Here is a 21858-nt window from a genome sequence, read left to right as displayed (position 1 = left end):
TTAGTAGCAATTATTGCCATTAACCTATTTATAGCAATTGTGAAGTGGGTAATATTATTTCTTTTCATTCAATTTCTGTTTATTTGAATTCAGAATCGTGGATCTACAGTTCCAAGTCCTGCTGCATCTTTATGGGACTTTAAGTTATAAAGTTGATAAGCTCTAGACGCTCCAGCTAGCCGGGTCCCGTCTCTTCCCGCCGGCGGCAGCCCCGAGCGCGCTGCGCCAGGGCCCCAACCGGGACGGGGATGGGGGCCGGGGCGCGGCGCGGCTCCGGGCCGGGCGCGGGTGATGGTCGGTACAGCGGGTACCCGGGGCGGCGAAGGCCGGCGTGGGCCAGCGGGGCAGGGGCAGGTGCGCAGCGGGCGGCGGTGCCGGCAGGCGCTGCTGACGGTGCTGCCCGGGGATTATCGGCGGGCGCCGGCCGGCCCCGCTTTTGCTGCGCCCGCTGCCGGCCCGAGCGCGGGGGCCCGCCCGGGGACAAAAGGCGGAGCGAGCCGTGGCCGGGGTCGGGGTCGGGGTCGGGGCCAGGGCGGGCTCCGGCTCCGGCCACCGCCGCCCACACAGGGCACCTTCCCCAGCCATGTCCCCCAACTACATCCGGAGCTTCTCGGAGGGATGTGTGAGTACGCGGGGCGCGACCCCCTGGCTCGGTTGGGTTCGGCCCCAAACCCCGCTCGGGCCGGCGGGGCCCCCCGGCCGCCTGCGCTCCCGGCCCGGGCACGGCGGGGCGGGCGGCCGGGGCGGGGAGACAGTTGCCTCTTTGGGGAAGCTGAACTTTAATTTGCGGGAATAAGTACGGCTCTAAGCATGGTTAGGTTTGATGGTGGCACGGCGGTCCGTGCTTTGCCATCGCCTGACGCTATGTGAATGAATCACTACAACAGCAAAACGAATAGAGTTTGGGTCGAAGCGCTCAGCTCCGTCTGGCGCCTTCTGCAGCAGTGGAATACAGATAAAGGCACTGAAACAAATGAACTGGCAAGTGCTAGAGAAATTAACGTTTACGTAAAGTTAGTAGGAACAATAAAGTGTTGTAAGAATATTATTTTATTAGAGAGCTACTGCACCCTTCATAGGCACACTGTCTTCTTTAAAGCAAGTAGAATAAAATAAATATTCTGGATAATGAAAAACAGCAAGTAGACCTCCAACAATAACACTGTTCATTTTTGGTTTTTTATGTCGAATGAACCCTCTGATTTGCAGCTCAGGCCGCCAACAGTAATTGGACAATTCCACACTCTTTTTTTTGGCTCAATTCGAATGTTTTTCCTTGGTGTTTTGGGCTTTGCTGTTTATGGAAATGAGGCCTTGCATTTCAGCTGTGACCCAGACAAGAGAGAGGTTAATCTTTTCTGCTACAACCAGTTCAGACCTATAACTCCTCAGGTAATTATCTTTTTCTGTTATTTTTTTCATGGCAAAAATCCAGTGTGAAGCAAGTAAACTGCAAAAACTAAAGCATAATTGTTCCATATAAGTACTAACTGACTAGGCTAATGATCACTAGCTTTTTTTCATTAATATTTTCTTTTTAATGTCCCTTTAACTGTGACCAAATACGGAGCTGTGTTTCCTGTCCTTCCAAAATGATACTCATGTTTCAGAACCCAACTAAACTTTCCAAATCAAAACATCACTGCTTTTTACCTTTATTGTCATCTAAGCTTTTATACATTTGATATATATTAAAAACAGACTTGCAAAATGTTATGATATGCATGTGTATTAGTTGTTCCAAAGCAATTGTAAATGAGCTGACAGGTACATTTCTGCTACATTTTAGGTATTCTGGGCATTACAGCTGGTGATTGTACTGGTACCTGGAGCAATTTTTCACCTTTATGCTGCTTGTAAGAGCATCAAACAAGAAGATATTCTCCAAAAGTCATCCTACACTGGTTTTTATATTTTCTCTGTTTTCTTAAGGATTGTCCTTGAAGTTGTGGCCTTTTGGCTTCAGATTCAGCTCTTTAGTTTCAAAGTGAATGCAATCTACATGTGTGATGTGGGAGCACTGGATAAAAAGTTTAACATTACCCGATGTATGGTGCCAGAACACTTTGAAAAGACAATCTTTCTTATTGCAATGTACACATTTACTGTGATTACAGTGATCTTGTGTGTTGCTGAAATTTTTGAGATCTCATGTAGAAGGCTAGGTTTCTTAAAAACTCAGTGATGTCAACTCACACTCATTTACTGCTCTGTCCACCTGCAGTTTTGTAACAATGATTTCAAACCACAGCAGAAAAACATCTCCTGTCCTCTATGCAGTGCCGCAGAAGAGAACCACACTCCTGATTACTGAGACAGAATAGTCACTTGACATAGACTCCTCATCTAAAACCTTGCACACATGAAAATAATCTTTGTTTCCATGTCAAGGTCAAAGGCACTAAGATCTCCAAGAGCAGTATATTTTCATGACCTGCCACCTATGATAGTTCTGCCTCCAGAGGAGTGTCTGTGTGTGAGGAAGATGGTTATTTATAAACATACTTCTATTTGCAGCTTTTCTGAACACATGCCATCTGAGTTAATAAGGCCATTGCCCTTCTAGGAAAAATTATTGCAATTTTTTTTACATGTTCTTATGGCTTGAGACTTGAACAATAATAGTGGATACTCTCTGGGTACCAGCAAGCATTCAAGCATCTTCCCAAGAAGTGCCAGAGATGCAGCCTGCAACTCAGCCCCCAGGGGCAGACTCTTGGTCAGGCTGTGGTAACAACATATCCATTCAGCTTACTTTGCAGAGGCTCAGCTGCTGTAACCTGCTGGCTCAGAATCTCCTTTTAAAAGTGAGATAGTAGTATGGTATTCATTGCGCTGACTGCAACGCCTCATTATGTTTTGGCTCACCATGGAGAAGATTTTTACCAATTTAGTATTGATCACATTTTGAAGGAGGAAAAGGGCATTTTAACAATTTTGCATAAGCGTCTTCAAAGTGTCAAAAATCTTGGAGAAAGCATTTCCTAGGCCCAATCATGATTTGATTTCAATGCATTTTGCTTGTGTGTGACTGCAGAATTGGGCCCACAGAATTTTCTGCTGTTTGTATCACATCTAACTTTTTCTTGCTCTGACTGAAATAACAGTTGGAATAACAATAGTAAGATGCTGGAATAACAGTTTAAAAAGAATTCTGCATATTATAATTATTCTATGCAGTAAGTGTATTGGGTTAGGGTAGGTCTTAAACTATAGGCATCAGATTTTTTTTTTGTGCAACAGCTTCTTCTTAAGGTCTAATAAATACATTAGATTAGGAAGTGATTTCCTTGTGCTGAAGTGAAATAAGGGAAAGAAAATAGATTTCAGAATCAGAAAGGAGGAGGTAGTTTCCTGTATAAAATATGTACAAATAGCTATAATACCAATCAATCATTTTCCATCTGTTTTTCAAACATAAAAAGCTGAGATCCTGATAACAAAATTTGGGTAATTTCAGAAATATTTAGAAAATTCTGGAAAAATTCTTACCAACTGTTTTACCATTAAGTGTTATAGTTAATAAGTCCCAAACACAGTTGAATTATCATAGCCTTGTAATTCTCACCCACAAAAGTAAACCTGCTAAATAAATGGAATAGCAAGTTTTAGGTGTCTTGGATTTGATTGAATCTGTGCCATTTAAAACAAAGTGTGCTTCAACTAGATGTGTTGTTTTTTTAAATATGCTGATCAAGAACAAGACCATGTATTTAAATACATTTGCTATAGTAAAGCATTGATATTATTTTTTCCCTATGGAAATAAGTTATATGTTATCTTAAATGTCCAGTCAAAGATACCAGATTTATGTAATATTAAACTAATTATTTGATATTTGCAAGCATTGCAAGTGAAATAAAAATCACTGTGCTAACTTCTTGTTTGCATAATATGCCATGTTCTTTGGTTGACACATGTTTAAGTTTTCACTGTACATGTCAATATACATCTGGAATTATTCTTTCCAATTGAAACTTGTAATCTCAGGTAAAAAAATTATTTATAAAAACATACAGTATATAGAACTACTAAGAAAAATAATTTACTTTCATGTGCTAGGTACAGTTGTTACCAATGGTACACTTAGAATCCCACTTCATCAGTTATTTGTATAATAATAAATAACTTAATCACAACCTTGTCAGCATTTCCCTGGTGCTTAATATGTCATTGCTTGTTGTTCTTCTGTAAATTTCCAAACACTTCAGAAGGGTCAGAAGAGTGCCAAAACCCACAAGCCCTCGGGAGTTCTTTAAGTCCTTGTTACCATCAAGAGCCTTGAAGAACAAGTACTGGCATGGGACTGTCTGAGGATCCCTGGAGTGCTTTAGGAGCTGGGTTACTCACCACCATGGCCTTTCTCTTTGTGGTCAAATTCTGGAATATATTAAAAATTATCTTTCTTCCAAATCAGATACACTGATTTCCCCCCCCCCCCCTGCATTTCCTGTGGAATTAAAATTGTTAAATTCCTCAGTCTTTAATTTTAAAAAAAAAGTGCATTATTGCCTTTTAGTGCAAATGTTTTTCTATGCCTGATTCTGCCATTAGTTTCTGGAACATGTTGATGGAGATACTATGTCCATGTAAAGAAATCATTTCCCCGTGGATGTCAACACTTCTATTTCCTATATTTGCCATTTGTTTTCCTGGCGCTCATTCTCAAGTATTCTCAAGTGTCTATAAACTTTCCTTTTGCTTAGTCTTCCAAACTCCCACCACTTTCATCATTTACATTGTTTTCTATCAGCTTCCTTCCACTCTTACTCCCTCTGAGATTGATATGCCTTCATGCATTTCTCAGTATTGAGCTGATTTTTGCTCAAAGGCTTAACAAGTATTTGAGACGATCATAAGGCCTTTTTTTGTTGTTTTTGCCATTAAAAAGAAATTTATAATACAGTTGGGGATACTTTGATTCAATTCTATTTCTTTACGCAGTGAACATGAAGTCCTGTCTCCCAGAACACTGAGGAAGTATTTTTGTTGCTTACATCAGGTTCACACTGTAAGTGCTTCTTTGACTTTTTCATTGTTTTCCACCATACTCTAGGCACCTAATTTTCACAGATAGCACGTCAAAGCAATCCCCAGCTCATGTGTTTGCAGTCAGTTTTGTCTCTAGTCAGACATCATGACCATTTTCTTTCTCACTTAACAAAGAGCTGTAATTGTGACATGATTGCATTTACATCAAAGGTATAGCTGCTCTGGGCCAGCTATACCTTCCTACCAGCTTCTAGTATAGCACCACAGCATCCCAGTCCTGTAACCACTCCTTGTTCTATTCCTTTCATGGATTCCTCTTTTCTGATCAAACATCATTTCCCTTCTGTTCCCTTTCTGGCACACTCCCATGTGAAACAATGCAGCCACCTCTGCTACACTGTGCCTCCCTCCAACATGCACCCTTCCTTATGCCCTGGAGCACTGACATTCTTTTCCTTTGCAAACAGAGGCTTTGAGATCAAGAAGAGGTTTGGCAAAAGGGCTACCTAAAAGAAATGTAAAAATAGTTTTAACTATGCCATCAGAATGAGGTAATAAGACACTAAAATAATTTACATTGCAAATTGTGAGATCCATTTGAAACCATTTTGCTTCAACAGTTCATATTTCTTGTGCTGTACTTATCCCCTCTCTGCAAAACCAGAAATCCCTGGTGGTTCCTCTGAGAAAAAGTAATCTGGGAAGTGGTGATCCTATGAGATGCATGTTCCAGGGCTGACAGACTTTCTGATAGCCGCCAGGAAGCAGCCCAGTCCTATTAGCCAGGCCATGGTAGTATTGCAAAATGCGGAAAAATTTACATTTTCTTAAGAAAGGATTTTCTTTGATGTTTAATCTTTGAATACTTTCAAGCTTAATCAAGGGAGATTTAATCTGTGAAAACAGACAGCAGCTAACAAGCAAGCTGTAACCGACGTCCAAGTGTTAGAAAAACAAATCACTTGGTAGTAGAATTGCCTTGTTTACCAGATTTACATTGTTTGCCAGGTTTAGAGCTTGACATCCTTCATCCATCTCAGACCCTGGGGGAGGTTAACAAAGCTTGGGTAGAAGGATGCCCACCGGTAATTGACACAAGGAATGCAGAATTTACAGGCCACAGGGCCGTTTGGCAGAACTCACAAAATAAGGAAGAAACTAATACGGCCACTCGGCTGTACTGTGCTGCAATCAGCGCTGACTGGGTAAAAGGTAATTCTGGCAGGGGGAAATCCTGACCACCAACTCGTGGACCGGTGACCCAAGAAACCCAGTGACTCAAATGAGAAAGCCTAACATGCTCACTAATTAGCAGAAGAAGCAAGAGAATCATTAACTAACACAATACAGAAAACTAATAAGAGAACTATTGTTCTCTTATTAAAAAACAAAGCAGCCTTTGTTTGCTAAAATGTATAAATAGTAAAGTGCTGATAGTTGGGGTGCTTGATTTATGGAATACCCCCAAACACGCAGGTTCACACCACTTTGAAATGAACAATCAGTATCTCTCTCGAGTGTGTATTTATTGGCTCGCTGCATACCAGGTAACTAATCCGATTTTTGCAGACAAGAGTTTTTGGAGATGCAGGGCAGAGGCCCAGAAGTAAAAGTACAGCTCAGCCACCAAGGGCCTCATGGGCCCTAGCAAGCCTTGGCGCAGCCCAGTAGGAAGAAGTTTCAATCTGAGAAGGGATTTTACTTGCAGGTGTGCCTGCACAGGCCAGGTCTGCACAGCTCTCTGGGTTGTCCTGCCAGAGGAAGGGAGGCAGAAGGGACGGGGAGGGCATCACTGCTGAGCCCTGGCAGCCGGAGCCAGGCTGCCCTTCCACCGCTGAGCCAGGGAGCGGCCCCGACCGCCCCCAAGTCTCCAGCCCTTCCTCACGGCTGCTGTAGGGCGCGTTTCAAGCACTAAGGGGCCGCGAAGATGGTGTTTGAGGCTGTAGGTCCCCGCAGACAGACGGACGAACGGACAGACGGACGAATGGACAGACGGACGAATGGACAGACGGACGAATGGACAGACGGACGGGCAGCCCCGTCCGCCCCCTCCTGGCCGGCAGGGGGCGCTCCCCGCGCCCCGCCGCCCGCCCGCCCACGGCGCCCGCGCCGGAAGCGGAAGCAGCGCGCGCCAGCCCCGGGAACGAGACCCGCGCGCCGCCGCCCGCTACCGCCCGTGCCATGGCGGTCCCGGCGCTGCCCCCGCTGCCGCCGCAGCTCAAGAGCATCCAGCACCATCTGCGGACCGCGCAGGAGCTGGACAAGCGCGAGCCCGTGGTGGCGTACTACTGTGAGTGAGGAGGCGGCCGCGGCGCCGTCCCGCCGGGCCCGGCCCGGCCGCCGCTGCACCGGGCGGAGCGCTCCTCCCCTGCCCGCCCGGAATGCCCGTGGGTGCGCGGGGCGGGGGAAGGCCCCACCTCTGGGCGGTGCGCGGTGGTCGCGGCGTGCTTGGGCTGCCGCCGCGGCCCCGCCCGCCTTTCCACCCCTCCGTGCCTGCGGCGTTCTGCCTCTGGCGGCCAGCTCCGGTTCCGGCTGCCCGGCCGCCTGCTGGTACGGCACCGCGTACAGTGGTCCTGATGGGACATCCTAACCAGTACGGCAGGAAAGAACACTCAACAAGTTCCTCAGAGTTTTTGTTCTCCTGAAAATACCTCCCTTCTGTCATGTGTAACCCTGAATAAGTATTTTGAGTGAGACTCTTTAGTGCTGATAGAAGCTTTCATTTTCTTGCCGGTGAGGCTTTGTCACTTTCTCGGAGTTCTCAGAGGGAGTGGTTTGCTTTTTTTGTGCTCTTTCGCTGAAATGAACACAGCAAAACTTTACTGCAAAACTTGCAAATTCATATGTAAATTTTTCAAGCTGATGTGGTTTCTAAGCTAATGGTTGTCAGCATGGACTGTGAGCCTTTTTAAAAGACTTTGTGTAGTGAATTAAGCTTGCTGTTACTCTGAAATTCCTGTTACAGTTAAGCCTCACTTGTAAAGGGGTCTAAGACTAGCAGATCACCAGAAACATATGTTTATGTTTTTGCTAACCCACCCTTAACGGGAAGGAAGATTGGTCATCACAGCGTTGGTATTTTTATTGAGATACGAGGTCATTTGAGGGGTTTACTTGGTTTTGTCTTCAAGAGGAATTAAATAAAAAATAGCTGTAGAACTAGAAGTTTTTCCTCGTAAGGTGATCTTATTGTACAGGAATGAATTAGTGAAATTCAGGTTTCAGATAGCTCTGAAAAAACTGCTGTCTGAGTGACAAGAATAATTTTACATTTTCTGTGTTACACAGGAATAGTGTGCTAATGTGGAAAAGTGCAACCAGGAAGGTGAGGTAGCCACATATTAGAACACGGGGTGTTCTCAGTTGTACTCGCTCTACTGGGAAAACACAGGACAGGTGACGCTGTGTGTGGCAGGAAGCACCAGCTAGGTCAAGTTGCACTGGAATTTATTTCATTTTTCATTATTTCTTTGGATTTTTCTGTTAGCTGTAGTGCATTGTCTGGCTATACAAAAGAAAGACATGCATTAGTGTAGGTGATAAAATATAAGTCTCTTCTAAACCAGAAATGTTTCAGTGTGCGATCTCTTTACATTCTGAAACTTAGTGTAGAGGGAAAAAAAAAGCCTGTGTTGGATAATTACAATTTTCTGTAAATTTGCCTTGTTTGTCCTAAGTAGTCTGATTTTTTTTTTTTTTTTCATACGGCTACTTGAACACATCTGGTTCAATACTGAATATAGTAAAGACTATATTCTAGAGGTATCTGTTTAATTACAGTATTACATAAAGTAAAAGGCATTGACACCGCTTTTTCTACTTAGGTCTTGCTCCGATCCTTTGATTTTTTAAATACACAAAGGAGAAGAATTTGTTTTCACCAGTATTCCACTGATGACACTTATTTCCTCCCATGTTGGATGAGTTTGTCTGGATTGACAGAAATGCAGTACTCGTGTTCTGTAGTTGTTTTTTTCTTCATTTAGTTCTGGCTTTGAAGCAAAAGTAAGGTTTATGAAACATTAATTTTTAACATCATGGATTTGGCAGAATTACATGGAATCCCAAAGTATTAATTATTAATATTGCTACTGTAAAAAAAAATATACTGTATATACTCCTAGCATGCTATGAATAATGAAAGCTTTACTAAAAAGATAGATTTTTAGAAGTGTAGAGCAGGGTATACAGAAAGATTTCAGGATTCCTTTCAGATAATGTTTTGAAAGCCATGCAGATTTATGTAGGGTTAAAGCAGCGCTTCCCATTAGATGCTTCACTGAAAAATGTGAGCATCTCTTTGTGGAGCCTTTGAAATGGGTTTCAGAGGAGCTCTGTACATTTTATATAATGTATTGTGTGGAAGGAGCAGAGTGAGGAAAAAACTCTGTGTGTGCTAGAAAACTTACTGTGTTCTCTGTGCTGGTGTTTCCCCACCAGGCTCATCTGCAGGCACTTGCCTGGCACCCTGCATGTCCCAGGACCAGGGGGCTGGTGAGGCACAGCAGAGTGCACCCTGTGTTGAAGACTTAGTGCTCCATCACGAAGCTGCTTACGCAGCCACTCTGTGAGGGAATCTTTGGTTAGCTAGTGGATGTAACCATCAGTCTAAGCAGTGATGTGTTTATAGCTTTGGAATGTTGCCGTAAGTGGTTCATACTCAGGAAAAAGGTTCAGTCACAATATTTTTAATGTTGCCATGGCACAGTAATTTGCAGTATGGGCATATGTATGCTAGGTTTTGATTTATCTTAATTTTTGTTAAATTTCATTTTTATATGTCTAATAATAAGACCTGTGACACAAATTAAGCAAGTGATCTCTGGCAAGATGTGTTTGCAGCATAAAATATTGCTTTCTATAGCTTAGCAATAAAATTTTCAGAGAAACTACTTAATGTTCTTGTTAATGTTTTTGTCTCTCATCATAGGTGCTGTAGGTGTACTCTTAAAGCTGGGCATTTATGTGACAGTTACATTATTTATTTGCCTTTTTTTTCCTCTTGTGTTGTAGTACATTTTGAACATTAGCTAGCATAAATTAGCTAGCACCTAAAGAAAATACTGTAGTCCTTATCTGGTCTCTCATTCCCAACCCTAGACTGCTTAAGAAGCGAATGTTGATGTAATTGTATGATGAAGGACAATAATAAGTTATTTTTCAGCCAGGCCAACTCACTGCTGCTTAAACAGCTGTGTTCCCACACAGACAAAGAAAAGGAACAAGACACAGTGGCTGGGGGCAAAGACAGGACTCCAGTTTTTTCTATTGCTGGCGTATGTTGATTTACAGAAACTAATTTAATTAACATTAATCTGTTTTACACAATATAAATAGCTACAGCAGGGATTATTTGTCTTTTTCAAGTGCCACATAATTTTCCACATGACAAGTAAAATGTTGAACATTTGTGTTCTTGTACACTGTAACACAACACTTCTTGTTGTGGTACTTCCACATTGCAAAAATTGAAAAACTGGTTAATTGCTGGTAATCCTGTGTAATCCTTTATTCTTCATTCTTAACTTCCTTATGTTAAAAATTTACTGGAATCTAACTGTTTGACTACTTTGAGATGTTATTTTGCAGACACAAGGAGGCAGGCTCTGATAAAAAAATCTCTGGCCTGTAATAACTGAAGAAATCGTGTCTCCAGCTTTGGCATAAGAAGTTGCACTGATGAGTTGTTTATTTTTCATTTTACAAATTGCAAGGTTTGAGAGGTAACTCTATCTTCCAAAAACTTCAAGTTTAGAATTAAAAGCAAGATTTTCCTTAATGACTCTTGTTTCAACCTTCTATTTGCATTGTTAATCTCTTTGCTAAGATAAGGGGTAGTCTGTACTTACTGAACATCGATGTTCTAATTCAAAAGTATTGAGAGAATGCCAATGAGTTGCCAGAGAAGGACTGAGGATTCATGAACAGTGTTTGGATAGTCAATTAATTCATGTGAGAAATAATGTTTCTAGTAACTTTCAAAAAGCAAAGTGTGGTGATTTTTGCTTTACAGTCTACTAAACATCAGAAAACAATAATGTAAGATCAGTAGGTATGATCTGTATAAAAGAGGCATGAAAAAAATACTCAGTTTTTAATTCTTGAGATGGAAAAGCATCAGAGAAATGCTTCCATACTCTTGTATGTACTTTTCCATACTCTTGGTTTTGTAGATCAAGTGAGAGAGAAAAGCAAGAGGCAGCTTTTATTCCACAACTAGTTGACAACCTCTTGAACCAAAAATCATTCAGCTTTTAACAGAAATAGCCATCTGTTAAATGTGACTGGCTTGTCACTTTCAAGTGTAGTCAGACACCTGTGAAACAAGCTTCTCTCTGCATACAAATTATAAGAGTTTTTTAGTATCATCATTATGAAAAAAGAGGACTGTGAAGTTCATGGCCAGACTAAAAATTTCGAGAAATATAGTTACTGTGCAATTTTACAACTGAAATACCATTATTTTTTACCAAGTCTTATCCTTTGCCAATCCAATTAGTCCTTCTTGATGGAAATTACTAATAATGGTCAAATATTTTAATTGAGCTTTTAAATTATTCAATTTTTAATGTATCTTGGTGCATTCGGAATTATTAATTTTGAAGATGCATGTAATTAAGAAATATTAATAAAATTGAAAGTAACTGGTATTTGCTGTATTTGGAGAGATTCAGGACATACTTAGTGACCTCATTTATATTGGGACATTGTGGAATTGAACTACCTAAAAAAATGTACTTGTAGAATTCCATAGCTAATATGACCAAATATCTGAGCTTTCTAGTTTAAATATTCATCTTTTGTACTAGTTTTATATAGTCCATTTGTAAAAGTACATTTTCCATATTCTCATATTGCTGGTGGCAGAAAACTTTTTTGTGGGCTACTAATACAACAGATGTTTTAAAGGTTTTTATTAGAGCTTGCATACAGAAGAATAGATTTAATCTGTTCTTTACTCAGGGTAAGTTAATATGTTTAAGTTGGATATTTAAGTAAACACCAATTTCATAGTATACTGTGATACTTGTTTTGATTCTGCTATGAGTATAAGCTAAAAATTTTTCTCAATTTATACATTCCCCTTTGCTTCCTATTTTTTTTCTGCTTTCAGTCTGTTTGTTTGCTCTGATTATTTCAAAGATTTGTAACTGGGGAAGACTGTGCTCTTAAAACTGCTTTGCCCGTGGAGACATTCCTACCAAAAGAGGGGTAGAAATAACAAAGATAATTGTATAAACCCCACAATCCTTGAAGCAGACTGTAGGTAGTGGCAAAAATTAAGATGATATTAGCTTAAATTAAGATGATATTAACTTAAGATGATTACCTATGTAATCAAAGCAAAGCCCAAAACAGCTTTGCTTTGATTACATAGGTAATATTTTTAAAATAATCTGTTGTAACAGAGATAGGAATGAGAACATAGAGAACAAGTGTACTTCAGAGGGTGAAACCTTTTCTGAGTTGTATGTATTTGTGTTGAACTCCTAAATTTCACTTGTATAGTGTAAATATACTAAGGTGCATTTTTCCACCATACAATTCACCATTTTTTGCTGTATATTTACTCAACTTGAACCTCTGGAAGTAGAATTAACAACTGTCTTTTCCTGCCTGAGGTTTGCTGCTGCCTTTGAAGAAAGGATGCATCAACATCAACATTCTGATTTGCAGAATCACAAAATTGCTGAGGTTGGAGGATTTTATACATCATCTTGTGCATTGCCCTGCTCTGAGCATAATCACTGGGGCAGGTTGGTCAGGATTATGTGCAGGCAGCTTTTGAACATCCCCAGGGATGGCGACTCCATGACTGCTGAGAGCAACCTGTTCCAACACGTGGTTACGCAGACAGTAGAATATTTTTCTTATTTTTAAATAGGATTTCTTGTATTTCATTTTGAGCCATTGCCTCTCGTCCTGTCACTGGACACCACTGAGAAGAGTCTGGCTTTGTCTTCATTCCCCACTGTCACCCTCCTCTCAGTCAGGTATTTACACATGGTGTTAAAGCCCTCTGATCCTTTGCTTTTCAAGATTTAAACAGTTTGAACTCTCTGCCTTTCCTGGTGCGACATGTCCCTAGCTTTTCATCAGCCTTGTGGCCCTTCCCATGTCTTGTACGGGGAGCCCTGGGCTGCAGGTGTGCCACACCAGTGCTGAGTGGAAGAGAAAGAACGCTTACCTCAACCTGCTGGCAGCACTTCTCCTAATTCAGCTGGGGATGTTGGTAGCCCATACGGTCAGGAGTACACTTTGGAAGCTTATCTCGTGGTCACCAGGGGTGCTTTGGTTCACCTCACAGAGCAGTTTAAAGACATGAAATAGGCTTCTTCCAGTTTAAACTAAACAAGAGGGTGTTTCAGATGTGTGCTCTAATCACTAAAAGCTGTTTTAGCCTCATGACTTGACCACAACTAATCCAGAGTAGCTGCCTTCTATTCACATTCTAGAGATCTCAATTGCTATAAATCCTATTTAATGTAGTTCTTCTGTTTTAATTGGAAATATTTTATTTTCTTTATTTAACTGTAGAGACCAGCTTTTAAAAATATGAGTAGTTTAAATATTGTAGAAAAGCTTATATGCTCTCACTCAAATTTTACAAGACCAAAATAAGTCTTAAACCAGACTGAAGTGTGGTAGTGTAGAATACAATCATTTCCTGAGATTCATAATAGGTATTACTATTTGTTTTGTCATCTAACCTTAATAGTTACCAGTTGTGTTTGTCATTGGAAATTCTGTTTCACCTATTTAGCATGTCTATAATTTGCTGTTATTATAGTTAGTGAATCGTAAGGGGAGTTACTTCAACATCAGGAGTTTTAAGAGGCAGTTGAGATAGTTTTGACTTAATAAAATTTGTCTAGCATGTAACCTACTATACTGTTACCCACTCATTTTCTTCATTTAGAATACTATAGAAGAATCTGGGAGGAGAAGAGGGTCTATCTTCTGTTGAGTTTCTTAACTATATTTTTTGTAGTCTTCGTTTCCCCCGCTTTTGCATTATATTTTCTTTTTATTACAAATTTCCCTAAGTTAATTCTACTTGAAAATAAGTGTTTGAAATTAATTTTGTTCCTCTGGAATCTGTGAATTCAGGCAGCTTGGACTTAGCCATATAGAAATATATTTATGACACATTCATGTTTATGAGAGCAAGAGTAATTCATTTTTATATAAAAATCTTTCCAATTAGTTTTGGATTCAAGTAGAATTCAGTTTAATGTCTTTGTGGCCTTTGCGTCCCACATTTGTATTCCAGCTGTTGACTTCCTGTACCAAGCATTTAACAAGTGTTTTTCTGTCAGTGGTTTGACAAAGGGATGTAGAATATGAATGAGTAATAAATTATGGCCTGGTAAAGCTTTTATCCCTTAATCAGAATATTGCTAAAATTTATTGCAATGTTATTTGTTACTATTTTATGTCAATTTTTTACTCTCAAATGTCAAAAATATTTCAGTTGCTAATAATTTATTTTCTATGCTAGCAAATTAAATACACACAGGAAAAAGTATAATCTTTTGATCCTGTTAGACCAGGAAAAAGAAAGATGGGTAGTAGGACAGAATTTAGAAGATAGAGAATCAATCTATTGTGCATGCTTGTTGGCTGGAACTTTTGTTCTCCAGTATTTTTTACTTGGCACAAAGTTAGTTTAAAATGGGAGCGAGGGGAGTTTCAGTTGTTATCCAAACATAAATCTGGAGTAACTTTCTGAGTATGAGCAATGAATGTCTGGCACATACTAGAGACAAAATACTTGCTCTGAAATTGTGCTGTGTATTAGCAAAGGAAAAATAACATGGTATTACGTGACATAAAGGCAGAGCAGTTTCTGTAAAACTCACTGTATAATTCCAGCCAGCACACCCACACTTAGTATTTACTGAACAAAGATTAAGGGCAGCAAATCAAGATGTATATTTTGTAGTTGTCTTGGCAAATCATTTTTGTGAGAATGATTACTTGCCAAGTCTTTATGATTTTGAAGATAAATGTCCTGTCTACAAACTCTGAGCAAACTCTCTTAGTTAATAATTGGCAAAACAGTTGTGTCTTTGTGTGCAAAATTACAAGTGACTTTAGCTCTGCTTCTGATGTTATTTAATATTTAAACATTAGCTCTCTGTAGCCTCCTTTACCTCCTTAGTACTTTAACTTCTGCACATACAGTACTACTTTGTTGGCCACATAAAAGTCTTTTTTGCTACTTAGTTTGAATAGAGAGGGGCAAAAACCAGTTGTATCTGTTATAAAACTGGGTGCATAAAACAAAAAGGAGGAATAACTTAATTCATCTGTTTGTTCCCAGATATTCCAGATCTTAATCATAAATAGTGAAGAGAGATAAGAAATACAGGTCACTTAATTCCAAGATTGTTTACATTCTTCATACAAATTTAGCCTTTAAAACATGAAAATTTTTGCAGCTACATTGTATGGGTTTAGTTTTCTTTTACATCAACATTTCCAGAAGCTTGGCTCTTCACAGAGGATTTTCTTTTATTAGAAGTTCCTAAACAAACGCCTCCTGTAAGTCAAGTTCTTTAGTTTTAGCCATGTGTCACTGGTCATTAGGAACATGCACTTTAAACATTTTGTTCAATATATAGAGAAGTTCTGAAGAGAAAGCTAAAATTATTTTGATGTAAAATGGTCTTTCAAGTGTGGTATTCTATAAGGTAAAGCAGTGCATTTGTAATAAATAACATTTTGAGGATTTCTTTCGTGGCATCTGTATTGTTCAGGAGATCACTTTACACTTACTAGAAATTGATCCACTTCCATTAAAGTAAAAGTTTTGTGATTTAGCAAGCATAGTAATAATACTGTCCATTGCTCTTGCAATATTGCAGAAACAAGAACAGCTGTATTTCATGGAATGTAAATAATTTGTTTTCTTTTAGATGTGGAGAAAGGGGGCAACTGAACTCCTGTCCCTGTTGACTTTCTTAATGGAGATCTTGGAGGCGGTAAACTTTTGACCTCTCACTCATGAGTTATTTGCTACTGAGATTACTTGTCAACATAAACATGGAGGACAGTTCTTTGACCATTAATTGCTAGTTTAAAATTTGACTGATGATATTAACAAAGGAAAGGTATGTTTTGCTCTTGCTGCTGAAAATTTAGTAATTAGGTGCATTTGCCCGTTTGCTGCAAGTTAGGCAGGTAAGGGACATTAATAGATTTCCTTCACTACATGAAAACATATTTTTCAGTTAACAATCATGTATCTTTACAATAAGTAATACTTGTGTGATCAAGCACACACAAAAGATATGCAAGAGAGCACCTTAACTGGCAAAGGTGGTAGTATCAAAATAGTCTTACAGATAGTCTTCTTGTAGAATACTTGGGACATTTAAAAATTAGAGCAGAGAAGATAACAGCAGGCACAAATGTGGAAGACCTTGCATTTGGAAATAGATTAAATTTTTTTCCTTTTGAATATAGTAATACTCAAAAATGGAAAAAGTATAACTAGTAGATGCTTTTTCCTGTCGTCAGCAGTAAGGCAAAGGATTGCTTACTGCTTTCAGATTCACTCCCATATTGCTCTTCATACAGATAATTTCAAACCATTAAAAGGTTATTATATTTATTTCAGTATTGCCTTTCAAGATAAATACCAATTTATTTCTTCCTCTTCATAATTTTTTTCTTTTCCTAGAAATCCCTAATTCTTTCATTTTTTCAAGTATTCCACCTTCTGTTTGCTTTGTAAGTTTAATGATAGGAGTTTTCAATCCCAAAGTCCAACTTCTGACTAGAGCAGCTCTGAGTAAAGTAGTAAGTGTACCTAAACATATTTAACATTCTGTGTGTCACTGAGATGAGATTCAAACTGGTAGAGGGTACTTTTCTTCTGTTTCTTCAGTTCATCAACTGAAATGGATGTTTGTGGAGATTTTGACTGGTGGTGTCTGCTTTGCATTTCCTGACCTGAGGGTTGCCTCATCTTTCATTGCAATCAAGTTTTATCAGTGTTTTATCAATAATATCTGAGTCAAGACTTTTTTGGCTCTAAATGCTACTAGGTGGTGATGCTTTGTCAATAGTTGTTTTCACGGACATTGTGCTCTTTCTTGATGACCACTTGACAAAAAAAGGAGTAGCTTTTGCCTTTATAGGAACGACAGCCTCATCAGAGGCATGTGTCTGCACCAGGTTAGTTCTTCTTTCAGACATGTAAATGTATGTGAAGAAGTGAGCATGCAAAAATTGCAGACTTCAAAAGCTTTTAAAATCACAGTTGAATCTCTTATTTGGTAACTTAAGTGTGCTTTGACCTTTTGCTAGTTAATAGGATCTTTCAGGAAATTTTAACAATTTCTATAGGCAGTGATACAAAGTGGGACTTGAAGGCTGCATGTGTAACTGTCTACTGTGGTCTGTTGTGTGGTACACCAATATAATTGCTGTGACAGGTGGAACACATTTGATCTTAGGTCACATTAATAGTCTGTCTCTAGGATGTCTCTGTTCCTGGTATCTTAGAGCTGCTGCTGCGAGAGCACCTTCACTCTTTCTTGGCAGTCTGTGCTTTGGATAATACTATTTGATTTTTAACAACCTAATGAGCCTTGGGTACCTTGGTCCTAGAATCTTTTGTTAGGAGGAAGGTGTTGGTGTAGAAGATTTCTTGGTGTCACCCACAGTGTAAAGTTATATATAGACAAGAAAAACATTTTTCTTGTTTCTCTGACTGTTGTTCTCTGACATGTGATTTCTCTGTGTTCAAGAGTTGTTCTGCATTTGTTCATTGGAGTGCCTGAAGGAGTCTTAAAGTCTTTTTAATCCACTGAAATCCTAAGAGGGGAGAGAAGTGTTTTTTCAGGGCTTTATACAAAGTGTACAGATGTCTCAGTCCTGTAAATACACCCCTTTGGATATTAGTGAAGGAAAAATTATCTGGCTTTTGCGATTTGAATGGATGTATCTGCATTGAGAGTGGAAAAACCCACATGCAGATAACACAAGAGTAATAGTTAGAACATAGAATATATTTTAATGTTTAAACTGATAAAAGGCTAAAGACATTTTCGAGATCCATTTATATGGAAACAGAGTTATTTTTATGTAAATGAGTTATGGGCGAGATCTGAAGATGAATACTTCAGCAAGTAAGATAAATCTATATCCCATAATGAACAAATGTATTTTGAATTTGTCACCCTAATGCATATCAGTCTAAAATTAATTTATTTGCCTCTGAAAATATCTAATCTTGGCATCCATCAAAAAGAAATAAGTGATCTAGATGGCTGATAGGTTTAACAACCTTACATTAATTCTTGTTTTATATTGTTAAATTATACCCTGAAGTAGGTTCAAGAGAGCTGACAATCAAGTATGTACTTAAAAATCAATTTAATTGAATACTGTGAATTAGTTCCTTGTTGTGTAATGATGGTATTTTAATTGATGATTGCTTTTCATATTAATTTTAGTACCTTAGATACAATTCTTTCTCTCTCTGTGTTTGACTGTCTTTGAAATCTAATTTCAACCTTACATGTGCTAGTTTTGTAATGTTTAACATTAGCATGTCATCATCCTGAAGATAAACTGGTGGGCTTAATTAACTTAATAGTAATGTTGTCACTTGATGAAACCTACCTAGAAATTCTTCAAGCATTCTAGTTGTTCTTAAGTTTTTACTAATTCCTTTAGTCTTGTTCAGGATTTCCACTTGGGTGTTCTTTACTGAAAACTTGAATATGAAGATGCTAGATCCTTCTATATATTGTAATAGTAAAAATAGAGAGGCCCTGGAGAGCACAAGTATTTTATTTTTCAGGGAGAACGTCTTTAAATGGTTAGGCAGCCCAGCAGCTTTAACATTCAAAAATAAGTGAGCTTTGCGGTCCCAAATAACGTATGTATGCTTAGTCTGGTTTGAACACTCAGTTGTATGTAAAATAGGAAATAAAACTTTAAAAATCCAGAAAAATTAGTTAAATTATGGCACTCACCAGCAGAATCTAAGCTTTGTAGAAAGAGATCGAATCTTATGAGACAAAGTCCTAATAGATGGAAAAGGCAGACAAGCTTTTGAGTGTAGTATGTTTTCTTCTGCAGCAAGCATCAGGGTAAGTGCAATGTGATAGCAGTTGTGTTATATTCATGTTTACTGAGGTAATTTGAAGGGAAAAGATTCTCTAGTGTATGAAGAGGTGCTTGGGAGGAACGAGATTCTAAAGCTGTGAGGCAAGTTATGATTGCTTGCAGAACTCTGTGTCCTGCAAGAAGGACATGGGGTATTCCATAATAGCTATCTCATGACAATATTTGGTGGAGTTACAGCTTTTGATTCTTAAACTCTGGATTTGAAAGTGTTTTGTAGGACTCCCTTGAGAGTCAGAAGTGAGAGTTAGAGGAGTATTTTTTTGTGATAAATGTTCTGCATTTGATTACTGTATGTTTCTGGCTATTTTCCCTTCTTGGTGTGTGTTAATCCTAGCAAATAATGCTTGCTTACATTTGCCCACAGTTTTATAAAGCCTATAATGTTCTGCCATGTGCAAATCTAAAACTCACAGTTTTTTGGTGGTAAAAAGATAATTTTTAATCAGAAGATGTTAATCATTCATGTTCAAGATCTTACTAAAAACTGGCAACTCGGAGGGGAAGTTCGATAAAGAATGTCTTGCCTGATGTAAAGATCAGGTTTGTGTCTTGAGTGTTTTGATGCTATGTATGCATATACATGGAGACAGCAGGTGCTTAATACCATTTGTTCAACTGTTTAAAGGATAAATGCCTCCTGCTAGATGAAGTTCCATTTATATCTGTGCGCTCTCTCAAATCAATTTGAAGTTCGTATTTGGGTGAGTTGCAAGTAAAGGTGGTGGTAGTTTATAAAAGCACTTGATATTGCAAAACAGTGACACAAACATCACTTTAAAATGAGTAGGAATAGTCATTGGGGAAAAATAAAACATAAATCTCCCAAAACTATCTCCTAGTGTCTCTGCAAGGCCAAACCTTACATTTAGCTGCCACTGCTCACTAGTACTGGAGTCAGTATATGGTTAAATCATGAGTTTGTCTTTCAGGCTTGTTGGGGGGCATTGCATTGTTTGCTTAAGGGTTCTGCCTTAGATAATGACTTTTCAGTGGTTTTTTTGTGTGTTTTGTATCATTTCAAGGTCGTTTGTATGCAATGCAGACAGGGATGAAGATTGATAGTAAAACGCCAGAATGCCGTAAATTTTTATCCAAACTTATGGATCAATTGGAAGCTGTAAGTAGAATTTATTGCTTTCCTCAAAAATAATCATGATACTAATATAATTTTTATTTTAGTTTCTGGAAATACTGTCTCTTCTCTGCAGCTATTCTGCATGCAAGCATACTGCATGAGCCTCAGTTGTATGTAATAAATTGCAGAAGGATTGGAAGGGATGAAGCTCTATGCGTGTATACATGCACAAATATAATTCAAATTTTGCCATAAGATTTTGTGTAGACAGCATAAATTGCAATGCTTTATTTATACATATTCCCATGACAAATCAATTTATTATTAAGTTAATGCAGGTGTTCTGAAGACTTTTTTAAATTTATTTGCCTTTGATTCCTTGAAGTCTAGTTTTTTTCACTGCTGTAGGACTTAATAACTTAGTCCATGGATGCTTTTGGAATCTCTAACCTAAACTGTTGTACCAGGGAGATTTTAAAAATATTCTTCAACAGATAAAGATACTTGTGATTGTATCCTGTGTTACAGATTGGAGATTTTATTTTATAAATTGTTGTGAGCACAGTCTGATCTGTGTGGGTAAGGGATAGCTATGCCACGCTCTTCCAAATGGATCTGATACTATTAAAAAGCCTTAAATAAAAGAGTTAAACAAAGAAAGGTAAAGTTGTGGTACAGATGGTCAGTTTAAGTTCCAGGAGCTGTTTATGTTCATACCCTGTAGTTTTCAGCATTCTCAAAGGAAGAGGTTTGTTGATTCTGAGGTCTAAGTGCTCATTTGGAAGTAGAAAATAGTGTTGAAAAATGAATTAGCAGTTCTTTTTTTGTTCAGTATTGCTGATTCCATCCAAAGTCTAGCAGTGCCTGAGGAGTTTGTGTGGAACTAGTATAAGAGTTTCAGTTTGAAAGACCCATCTTTCAGTTACGAAAGATGGATCACTCGCCCACAGAAGTATTCCAGGCCAGGTTGGATAGGTCCTGAGCAACCTCTTCTAGTGAATGGCATCCCTGCTCTCAGCAGGGGAGTTGGAATTAGATGACCCTTAAGGTCTTTTCTAATCCAAACCATTCTGTGAGTCCTTGGAAAAAAAATGAAATATGAACCATTTGTCTTTTTTTTTTTTTTCTTAACTTGTGTTTCTTGCTTTTTTATCACTGATTTTTTGCAATGGAAAATTCAGTGTACAGTGATTTCTTGGTGTGTTATTTCATTGGATTTTGATGTCTTTAATAGGACTAGGTTATGTGTTCAAAGGAAGAGACAGATAGCAGCAGAGGTGAGATTAAAACTCAAAAGGATTTTGCTCTTCATTTCCTAAGAAATGTTGGGATTTGCTGGGTTACTTGTGGTACTGCAGAAGTTAATCTGCAGCATTCAGTTACCCCTTCTGTTTCGAAACTGAAATGACTAAAACAGCAGCAAACATCTATAGTTTAACCTTTGGTTACTGGTAAGATTGTCTGTGTGACAACTCATGCACAGGTATTGAAGATTATTCTATGTATCCGGGTGGTTGAAGGATGGAGAGAGGACTCCTAGTCAAGTCTAACAGCGCAGTTTTGGAGCCAGGAGGTTGGAGTTTATGGGCTAGGAAGCTGGGGTCTATGGAAAAGTTGGACCCCTGCTGTAATTTAGGAGCTGC

The 21858-nt window shown here is 38.9% G+C and overlaps 2 protein-coding genes across 4 annotated transcripts in view; both read left to right on the top strand.

The window, feature by feature from the left end:
- The first annotated feature begins 232 nt into the window (after positions 1–232).
- GJE1 (gap junction protein epsilon 1) lies at positions 233–4139 on the top strand. Its single transcript, XM_072927005.1, has 3 exons — positions 233–622; positions 1326–1392; positions 1790–4139. The coding sequence occupies exons 1-3, from the start codon at positions 249–251 to the stop codon at positions 2183–2185; spliced, it is 837 nt and encodes a 278-aa protein (XP_072783106.1). The 5' UTR covers positions 233–248; the 3' UTR covers positions 2186–4139.
- A 2854-nt stretch (positions 4140–6993) lies between these two features.
- The window catches only part of VTA1 (vesicle trafficking 1), a 37476-nt gene continuing 22611 nt past the window's right edge, over positions 6994–21858 (top strand). Inside the window, exons 1-2 of one of the 3 annotated variants that reach the window (XM_002197932.6) lie at positions 6994–7282; positions 20163–20257. In XM_002197932.6, the coding sequence (XP_002197968.4) occupies positions 7009–7282; positions 20163–20257 (369 nt within the window). In that variant the 5' untranslated portion in view covers positions 6994–7008. The other 2 variants (XM_030268106.4, XM_030268107.4) reach the window with 2 other exon arrangements.

This window comes from Taeniopygia guttata, chromosome 3 (genome assembly GCF_048771995.1).
Source record: "Taeniopygia guttata chromosome 3, bTaeGut7.mat, whole genome shotgun sequence".
Taxonomy (NCBI): Eukaryota; Metazoa; Chordata; class Aves; order Passeriformes; family Estrildidae; genus Taeniopygia; species Taeniopygia guttata.
Note: the sequence above shows the minus strand (reverse complement) of the source record. Positions and strands in the feature narration are given on the sequence as shown.